At 23.6% G+C, this 10,381-nt stretch overlaps 2 protein-coding genes across 4 annotated transcripts; both read right to left on the bottom strand.

Annotated features, from left to right (window-relative positions):
- Nucleotides 1-209: 209 nt before the first annotated feature.
- Nucleotides 210-2,390, bottom strand: LOC127280266 (uncharacterized). The gene is made up of 4 exons (XM_051303160.1): nt 2,289-2,390; nt 2,051-2,199; nt 1,747-1,975; nt 210-1,135 (listed from the first exon to the last, which is right to left on the bottom strand). The coding sequence occupies exons 2-4, from the start codon at nt 2,162-2,164 to the stop codon at nt 663-665; spliced, it is 816 nt and encodes a 271-aa protein (XP_051159117.1). The 5' UTR covers nt 2,165-2,199; nt 2,289-2,390; the 3' UTR covers nt 210-662.
- Nucleotides 2,391-3,108: 718 nt separating this feature from the next.
- Nucleotides 3,109-9,872, bottom strand: LOC127280257 (uncharacterized). 3 transcript variants are annotated; one of them, XM_051303142.1, is made up of 8 exons: nt 9,304-9,872; nt 8,395-8,691; nt 7,956-8,051; nt 7,518-7,613; nt 6,712-6,783; nt 6,094-6,360; nt 3,364-3,465; nt 3,109-3,260 (listed from the first exon to the last, which is right to left on the bottom strand). In XM_051303142.1, exons 1-8 carry the CDS (start codon nt 9,455-9,457, stop codon nt 3,130-3,132), a joined length of 1,215 nt encoding a protein of 404 aa, XP_051159099.1. In that variant the 5' UTR covers nt 9,458-9,872; the 3' UTR covers nt 3,109-3,129. The 3 variants fall into 3 exon arrangements, with proteins under 3 accessions (XP_051159099.1, XP_051159100.1, XP_051159101.1); XM_051303143.1 differs by lacking the exon at nt 7,518-7,613; XM_051303144.1 differs by lacking the exon at nt 7,956-8,051.
- Nucleotides 9,873-10,381: the final 509 nt, after the last annotated feature.

The following is a 10,381-nucleotide window of genomic DNA, read 5'->3' as shown; positions in this document are numbered from 1 at the left end:
ATTATTGTGAATCTACGGGAAAAATATGGTACTAAACATGTTATCTCATTATTCCACTTTTATAAATTTGTTTTATAAAATATTGCAAATTTTGTGAAGAAACATGATACAAGAAAATTATTTTTCATTACTTTTTTTAAAATTTATTTTTCAAACTATTACAAAAATACAGTAGGAATATGTAACAAAAGTGAATAATTTTTTGCATTTTAAATTTATAAGTGAAATTCAGTTTATTGGAATGTCTAAAATTGATACCATTAAGTATAAAATTGATAACAAAATTTTAATTTAATTTCAAACTTTGCAATTGACTTTGAAAAAATAAGTGGAAGTTACTCTCTAAACCTGAATCAGTAAAATTCCACTGAAGATCAGTGAAATTTGACTGAGAATCAGTGACTCTTTTCTCGCGATTTCAATCAGTGAAATTTCCCTGAAAATCAGTTAAAAATGACTGAAATATCAGTCATATTTCACTGATATTTCAATCATTTTTAACTGATTTTCAGTGAAAATTCACTGATTTAAATCGCGAGAATAGAGTCACTGAATCAGTAACTCTATTGAAATCAGTCAAATTTTACTGATTCAGTTTTAGAGAGTAATATAAGATTATAATTTTATTAAAAAAACTTTTGGAATTAATATTTTATCCATGCTCAATCTTCTTCTTCAGCTTCTTCACCACTCTCATCATCTGCTCTTTCATTGTCTTCTGAATCGCTATTCTCTCCTTCATTGTTACTGTCACTTTCTTCTTCATCAGTATTATCTCTTATAATTTTTCTGTGACTTTCGTATTCTTTCCTTGCTTCGTTGTTCTCTTTCTCATTATTAATGTCGTTATTTTCTTCTCCTTCACTACTATCTGATATTATTTTTCTGTTATTCGCATATTTTTTTTTTCCACCGCTTTTATCTTCTACACCATTCTTGACATTTTCACTTGTCATATTTTCATTGCTCTTGTCCTCAGTCCTTTGCTTTTTGTTTGTTTCTTTTTTTATATTCTTTTTGATTTTATCTCCTTCTTTCTTAGGGTGTCTTAATGTGCCGCATGTATTATTAATGACTTTTATCAAATCTTCATTTGTGAATTCATCTGGAACCGTTTTCTTCCTCTGTACGTAAGCTGAAAAATAAATCTATATTAATAAAATCAGACTTATGTCTATACATTGCTCAAAATTAATTTTTCTTGAATAGTTTATCATTTTAAGTAATGAAGATTCCAAATATGCCAAAAATAAAAATTTTGTCTGTCTGTCTGTACATTTTTAACAGTAAAATTGAAGAATTTTATTAGAATTGGTAAATTAATAATTCTAAATCTTAAATATGAAATTAGATATTGTAAAAAAAAATAAAAAATGTCTATACTAACTCTTTGAAATTAACAATTATTATTTCGTTGTCAAATTTTTCAATTAAACAAATATATTATTAATATTATTTAAATTAAACTAATTGTATACTGACACTCTACGTTTCATTAAAACTATAAAAATTTAATTATTTTTTTAAATAAAATAAATAAAAATATTTTTAAAAAAAGCCAAAAGTTTAGAGGGGTCGTTATTTTACATTATTATAACAATTTTTAATAATTTGTAGATAGAAAAAAATATTTTGTTTATTTACCAATATAGGAAGTGAAAACCCTTCGAAAACGGGTACGACAGATAGTTATTTTGTAAATATTTAACATATTTTTGTACAAGATAAATGATGAATTGCACTTACAGAGAATAGCAATTCTAATGTCTTCAGGAACCGCTGTATTCGATTTGCTGTGCCCTAACGCACACATTGTTTTTAATTGCTCTTTCTTTATCAATTCAAATAATAGCAATCGAGCTAAAATTTTGGGTTTATTTTTAAACCTGTTAATTAATATTAACTTCGATGATTTAATATAAACTGGTATCCCTTTTCGGAGTTGAATTAGAGGATCTGAATCCTTTGAATCGGCCTAGAGACAGAACAGAAAAATATTAGGTCGATCATGCATATTAATATATATATATATATATATATATATATATACTGGCAAAGTAGCTGAATCAATGGCTGATGAAGTAGCTGGAAAAGTTGGTGTTAAATTGATTGGTAACGTAGCAGGCGTTTCAGCTGAAATTCTTATCTTTAGAAACTCTGTCATCCTCTCAAAAGCGACAACTGTTTCCGGTGTTATGACTTATGAAAAAAAATTAATAGATTTACAAAAGTTTCTAATATTACATACCTTATTATTTATAATACAACACCATATTAATTAATTTTACCTAAATCTTTAAAAAACCTCTCGTAAATACAATTCTCATGAGGTTTCAAAGATCCAACTCCTCCAATGCTCCCATCATTCTCACGAAATTCAAAAACGTTGACAACTTGATCGCATCTATCTTCTTGAGCTACATAAAAATATTTATTATTATAAAAGTGACTTTTATATGATTAAAATATTCTAGGTGAAGCCAATGGCCAAAAGCCAGATTGGAGCAGGTAATGGTAAAAGGTAAATTATGTACAGGTCCCCATGTAAAAAGTTCCCGAGAAATTTTCGTGACTCTTCCGTAAGTCTCCCAAGAAATTTCCGAGAATTTTTCGTCAATTTCTGGGGAGCATCTCCAAGAATTTTTAATATTAATTCTTTTATCACTCCCGGGAATATTCCAGGAGATTCCCGAGGATTTATCGAAAGTGACTCCCGGGGAATTTCTTAGTCTATTTCCTGGGAACTTCTTCACGTCTTTCAAGACCTTGAAATTCACTTAAGCATTATATTACAAAATATATAAAATAACATTTATATTAACATTCATACATAGAAAGAGAATCGGAAATAAAATAATTAAGGTGGTAAAGTAGTAGTAGTAAAGTAGTATATAACACAGAAAAAACTTGGACTCATTTTTATTGCAACTCAAAACGAGTCTATGTTAAATGACATAGAACGTGGCGCCATCTACCATACTCGTTTTTGATGCGTATCAAATTGAGTATGAAATTCATACTCACTTTGAGAACAAGTTTTTACAGTGAAAAGGTCAAAATAAAAGAATTGGAATCCTCTATTGTACAATATGAGAATTTGTAAGAAAAGAAGAACAAGAGATTCTTCAATTAACAATTTAACGAAACAATTGAAGAATATTTAAATTTTAATTTATTGACTTTCAAAATTATTATTTTTATGAGTGTACCAGAAATAGCTGATGAAGTTGTTCCGCTCATATCAACTCTAATCTTCTTCGCTGTGGAACAATTGATTATTTAATAACAAAAAGAAAAAAATTATTATTACTTTATATTTCGTTTCAATGATTTGATTTGATTGAATTAATCAAATTGCTTTACCTGAATCTTGATCATGATCTTTTTCACTTAAAGATCTTTTTCGAATACCTTCAGTTTTTAACATGGGTCCAAATTTGTCAACATCTGCTTCGATTACCATTTCTGATATATAAAAGAGTATAAAATGTACGCAGATAATAATTTATATGGGACGCAAGAATACTCTTCACATTATACTTGTAAAAATTTTTTAGTTTTTAACAGATTTTAATTTAAAAACGCAAAAACACAGAATTACTATTTAGTAGAATTTTATAATGGAGATTTTATATTGAACTATATTTTAATGTCGAAAAATTTTTATTTAACTGAATTATTATTTAACAAAATATCCATTGAGATTCAATTTTGTATATAGCATATTTTTTTCGTTTAAACAGGATTTATATTTAGGTAAAATTATATAAAAAAGCAACTTTAGTTTAACACAATTGTCCTTTAATCAAATCCCTACTCATCTTAAAATTCCCTTAATAACATTTTGATTTAATTAAATTCATATTTAATAGAATTTCTAATATCTTGTCTAATTTTCTAAACGAATTTTCATTAAAATATTTATTAATTGAAGAAATTATTATTTATATTCAGTAATAATTAACTGATATTCTACTTAATTAGATTTTTTAATTAGAAAATTTTCATTTTACTAAAGTCTCATTAAATAATAATTCTTCGGTTAAAAGTGTAGTTAGGAGTAAAAGTTTTCGAGTTAAAAATCAACTCCAAAAGGGAGTTAATCAGTTAATTAACTCCAAAAGCATTAACTGCCTCAGCATAATTCAACTCATAAATCAACAAATCCCTTCGGTTTAACTCCGAAAAGGGTGTGAATTTGATAGAGTCCCAAAAGGGAGTTAAATTTTAACTCTCTTTTTTTACAATGTAATAAGTCTCTTGTGTAAAATTCTGATAAGTTGAAATTCTATGTTTCTTAATTCAATGCCATAAAAATTCCAACAATTTTAATATGAGGAGTTTTCATGCTCTCCATTTATATGATAATATCCCAAGCAAAAATTTCTGTCATATGCCAATATTAACAACAGGCGCAGTATTGCACCAACACTGGCTTGCCAACACTTGACTTGCCCGTACTGATCCAGTACTGGTATAAATAAAAATTCGGTACTGTGCCAGTACATTCTCATTACTGCGCTAATATTGTGTGGACAGTATTGGCAAACCAGTACTGGATATAACACCAGTACCACACAAAAAATTGCGTTGGAAAAAAATTAGTGATTATTTCCTTATAACTATTCCATTTTTAGATGAAAATTACAAACTTTTAGTTTAAAAAAAAAAAAATATTTTAATCAAAAAATAGAATATGTGAAATTTGAAAATAATTTTTCTTATTTGTATAATTAAATTGAATTATAATTAAAAAAATCTTTAATTTTAATAATTATTTATCTTAATATTTATTGGATAATAATACAAAAAATTATATTTTCTATTAATTAATAATAATAATAAAAATAATAATAATAGTAATTCAACAATTAGTCTTTAATATTAATAATATATTACTAATAATAATAATAACAATAATATATTAATATTTGAATAAACGTTCATTATTATTAACAAATAATAATTCGAAAACTAAAAAAAATGAATAACAGAAAGAAATATTAAATAAATAAAGTGTTTCAAAAATTATTTTAATAATTATTACTATTTACTAATATTCAGATTATTAAATGACAATTGCTCACAAATTTGTTTAAATTAAATGCTTCAAATATTGTAATTACTGGTTCAAATAGAATTTGTTCAATTTGAATGAAAATTATTTGATTCTGGTAAATATTTATTTAATAATAGACAACTTTGCGTTTATTTATTGCAACAAACGATTTTTTTCAGAGTTGAACCTATATTATTTTCAATAAATTACACAAGTTTTTAAGAGTGGTTGTTCATATGAATTTATTTAATTTCGAATTGACTAATATTGGCTAAGTTTTTGCTTCATCAATTAGTAAAAAAAAAATAAATTATTAGTAGAAAATAACTAATTATTAATAGAAAATAACTAAGAAAATAGTTAAATTTCATTAATTATTAGTGGAAAATGACTAAACAAGTAGTAAATCTCAACTAATTATTAGTAAATAATTGATTATATGAAGATAGTCAGACTATACTAATTATTAGTAGAAAATAACTAATTATTGGTAAATAAATAAATAAGAAAAAAGTTAATGACTATAACATAATAGTCAGACTATACTGATTGATTGATAAGAATTATTAAAATTCCTATTCTATGGCAGTACTAACACGCTAAAATAGAAAAACCTTGTATAGAACATATTCTAGTACTGGCTGATTACTGGTTAGTATAATTGTGCCCATACTGGCTTGGGTAATGGAAGCTGTACAGAATCATTATTTGATGGTATATCATTGTTGATGGCAATACTGGCCAGTAATTGCCAGTATTGGCGCATTACTTCGCCTGTTGTAAATTTTTGCTTCGGGAGTTATTTATTTTTTGATAGTAAAACATAAGTTAATCGTCAATACAGTTCTATTTATGTTAAAATTAAGTAAAAAAAAAATATGAAAACCAAGGAAATAAAGAAATGTTTCGACCAAAAAGGAAGAGAAACAATCAATAATATTGTACACCATTATTATAAAAAAAAATTTTTTAATTTAATTTTAAATTATTTTTTTTTTAAATTTTAATTATTTTTCTTATATTTGAATATATACCTTCAGAATGTGATGGTAAGATTGAAATTTTCTGCGAAATAACTTCTGTTTTTGTTATTTTTAATTTGTTATTTCCCTTTTTAATTAACGATTTCGTTGGTTTCTCTACTTTGTCTTTTTCAATTAATTTTGAAAACTGCTTTTGAAACATTTTTTCTGTTGAATTCCGCATTTTTGTCCTCAATAATTTGTTTGTCTTGTTTACTAATTCTTCTTCATCTTCTGGATCTTTATGTTCATTCATTATATTCGAAGATTTTACGTGAACTGTAAAAAAATTATTATTAATATTATTATTAATTTTTTTTATCACTAAAAAAACTTTTTGGTTAATGAATCTGAATTCTTGATAAATATACCCTTACTACTTTTTTATTATAATTACAATAATAATTTAATACAATACAGAATGCCCAGCTGTGAGAGAAGTCAGAGAACTTTTTATTCAGCAAATTTGATGAAATGTGAGAGAATTTTTTTGAAATATTAAAAGATGATAATTTTTTATTTAGTTGTATTATATCGAATTATTAAATTTTATTAGGGTATACTCAATTTTTTTTATTTATTAATATTTATTAAGAAGTTTTTAATTTAAGATAAAAATGAGAAAATTACTTGATTCGTGATGATTTTGAGCAGGCTCGGAATTTTTCTCTCTTGAATTAGATTTCGATTTTTCGTTGTCAGCTGTAACAAAGTATCATAAAATAATTTGCAAAGAAAATAATTATTATAAAAAGACTTAAAAAAGAATTATTATAAATATTTAAAAGAAATAAATTTCAAAAAATTTAGAGAAAAAGATATTTTAAAAGATAATAATTTTATATAATTATCGAACTATTAAATTTAATTAGGGTTTATTAAATATTTTTTATTTATTAATATCTATGAAGTAATTTTTAATGTAAGGTTAAAATAATATAAATACTCTCTAAAATTGAAGCAGTGAAATTTGACTGATTTTTAGTGATTGAAATTGCTAGAATAGAGTCACTGATACTCAGTCAAATTTCACTGATCCAGGTTTAGAGAGTACTTCATTCGAGATTCTATATTTTCAAAGAATCTATATTTGATTTGAATGGCTGAGAATTTTTCCCTCCAGAAGCTAACCAGAACTAACTCCTCCAGAACAAACTATGCTATTAGTCCTACTTTGAGAATATATTATAAAATAATTAGAAAAAATATTAATATAAAAAAAAAATTCTATTAATTTTTTTGCAAAGAAAACAATTATAATAAAAAAACTTTATTGTGAAAAAATTATTTAAAAGAAATAAATTTAAAAAGTTTGAAAGATAAAAATTTTATATAATTATTTAACTATTAAATTCAATTAGGATTTATTAAAATTTTTTGTATTTATTAATGTCTATAAAGTAATTTTTAATTTAAGGTTAAAATAATATAATTACTTAATTCGAGATTCGAAATTCGCAAAGAATCTATTTTCGGTTGGAATGGCTGAGAATTTTTTTCTCCAGAACCAGACGATGACTCTTCCTTATCGTCTGTAAGAAATTAATTAAATTATAACAAACTATTAGTCTTACTATGAGCATATATTATAAAATTATTAGAAAAGATATTTCTTTTGGAAATAATAATTTAAAAATGAAAAAAAATTCTATTAATTTTTTTGCATAGAAAACAATTATTATAAAAAGACTTTATTGGGAAAAAATTATTTAAAACAAATAAATTTAAAAAATTTACAAAGAAAAAAAGTTTGAAAGATAAAAATTTTATATAATTATTCAACTATTAAATTCAATTAGGGTTTATTAAAATTTTTTGTATTTATTAATGTCTATAAAGTAATTTTTAATTTAAGGTTAAAATAATATAATTACTTAATTCGAGATTCGAAATTCGCAAAGAATCTATTTTCGGTTGGAATGGCTGAGAATTTTTTTCTCCAGAACCAGACGATGACTCTTCCTTATCGTCTGTAAGAAATTAATTAAATTATAACAAACTATTAGTCTTACTATGAGCATATATTATAAAATTATTAGAAAAGATATTTCTTTTGGAAATAATAATTTAAAAATGAAAAAAAATTCTATTAATTTTTTTTGCATAGAAAACAATTATTATAAAAAGACTTTATTGGGAAAAAATTATTTAAAACAAATAAATTTAAAAAATTTACAAAGAAAAAAAGTTTGAAAGATAAAAATTTTATATAATTATTCAACTATTAAATTCAATTAGGGTTTATTAAAATTTTTTGTATTTATTAATGTCTATAAAGTAATTTTTAATTTAAGGTTAAAATAATATAATTACTTAATTCGAGATTCGAGATTTGCGAAGAATCTATTTTCGGCTTGAATGGCTGAGAATTTTTCTCTCCAGATCCAGATGGTGATTCTTCGTTATTGGCTGAATTTTCCTCAAAAATAGCAGGCAAGTTTTTAATTTTTGACACTATATTATCCCTCGATTTTGTTTTAGCTGCTTTTATTTTATTTTCTTCGTTTTTAATGTCGCTCCGTTTTCTTCTTGTAATTTTCGACTTTTGACTTTTTTTTATGATGTAACCATTTTCATCCACATCCAAGGAATCTAAGTAGACTTTGTTCTCTGAAATTATTATTATTTATTATCTATTTTTTTTTTATTTATTATTTACTATTTATTTATTATTAGAAATATTCACTAGAACAAATAATACGAAAAATTAAATATTTCATAAAATTGGCTTTGAAAGATTCAATTTTAAAATTCTATGAACAATACTATTTTTTAAATTTCAATTTTACTCTTAAATTTTTTTTTAAATTTATTAATATTTTTTATTCTATTCCGTGATAAATTTTTTGTCTTATTAATAAAGAAATATTCTTTCATTCAAATAATTTTTAAACAATAAGGAAATTGAAAAAATTTTACCTCATTTTCAAAATTTTGCTTCTTTCTTTAATAATTTTACATTTTCGAATATAATTAAAATTTTCAATTTTATTTATTCTGTTTACTGAAACAGCAAAAGTAGAAAAATTGAAAAGAAAGAAAATATAACGGAAATAGAAGAAAAATAAGAAAATATGAAATAAAATACTTCTTCTATAATAAAAAGAATTATTTATTATACAAAAACGACACAAAAGAAATCAGACGAGAATAAATTGAGAATAGAAATTAAATTTTTTAAAATCGAGAGAGAAGTATAATACAGAAGAAAAATATACTGACCACTTCGTATAATGATGTTTCCTTCAAATTTTTTTCTCCCATAACTGACCACGACACTATCACCGACTTCTTTATCTTTCATTTCCGGCGTTTCTTCTAAAACTGTCCGGCTATGGTGATTTTTCCATTTAATCAATAAGAACATTTTACTCATTATATTTGACAGTTATCGCGTATGTATCACTTTTCGTTAGTTGCAGTTAGCTGTCATTATAGATCAGCAACTTCATTATAAAACTCACAATCAACTGTTTTTAAACAAATTACATTTTCATATAAAATTTGTTATGACAAAAACAGAATACTTTTATTTTCTTAGTTAGAAAGAGCGATTCAAATGTTTGAAATACCAATCAAATCTTTCTTCTGTCAGAAAAATGTGTCAAAAGCGATTCTAGAAAATATATCATTTAAAGACATATAATAAATAAATTAAACTAAATTTATTAAATTAAAAAATGCGAAGACGTTATCAAGATTTGGAAAATTATTCTTCCAGTCACCAAAAAAGAATAGCATCCTTTTTAAGAAATGTGGAATCTAGTGATACGGAAAATAATTCAAATTCAGTAAAGCAATAAAAAATTCTTTTAATAAAATTAAATTATAAGATAAATAATATTAAAGAAAATTATATATTTTACATTCTCAATTTAATTTGTAAATATTAATTTAAAATTATTAAAAACGATTATAATAAATTTAAGAAATAATTTTAGTAACTTGATTGTCGCATAATTAATTTAATAATATTTTTATCAGTTTTACGAAATAAATTTTGCAATTTATTTATTTATTTTTATTTATTCTCATGCAAGTTAATGGGCTTACAGAAATGAGAAACGATCTTTTTTACTTAAAGTATTAATAAATTGTTAATTTGAATTTTCATATTTTCGTTCGGAAATTTTTTATTTGAAATGAGTGACATTTATCATTTGTCCGTTAGATGTCACTCCTTTCAATAAATTGTTAAAATTGAAAAATATATTTTATTCTTTTTTAATTACTAATTTTTTAAATTGTTGCAATTTTACGTTCTAAATCAGTATTAGTCAGTTTTGGTTTCATCTACTCC

Source organism: Leptopilina boulardi, unplaced genomic scaffold (assembly GCF_019393585.1).
Source record: "Leptopilina boulardi isolate dan_hultmark-lab unplaced genomic scaffold, ZJU_Lbou_2.1 LbouV2_231, whole genome shotgun sequence".
NCBI classification, from domain to species: Eukaryota; Metazoa; Arthropoda; class Insecta; order Hymenoptera; family Figitidae; genus Leptopilina; species Leptopilina boulardi.
Note: the sequence above shows the minus strand (reverse complement) of the source record. Positions and strands in the feature narration are given on the sequence as shown.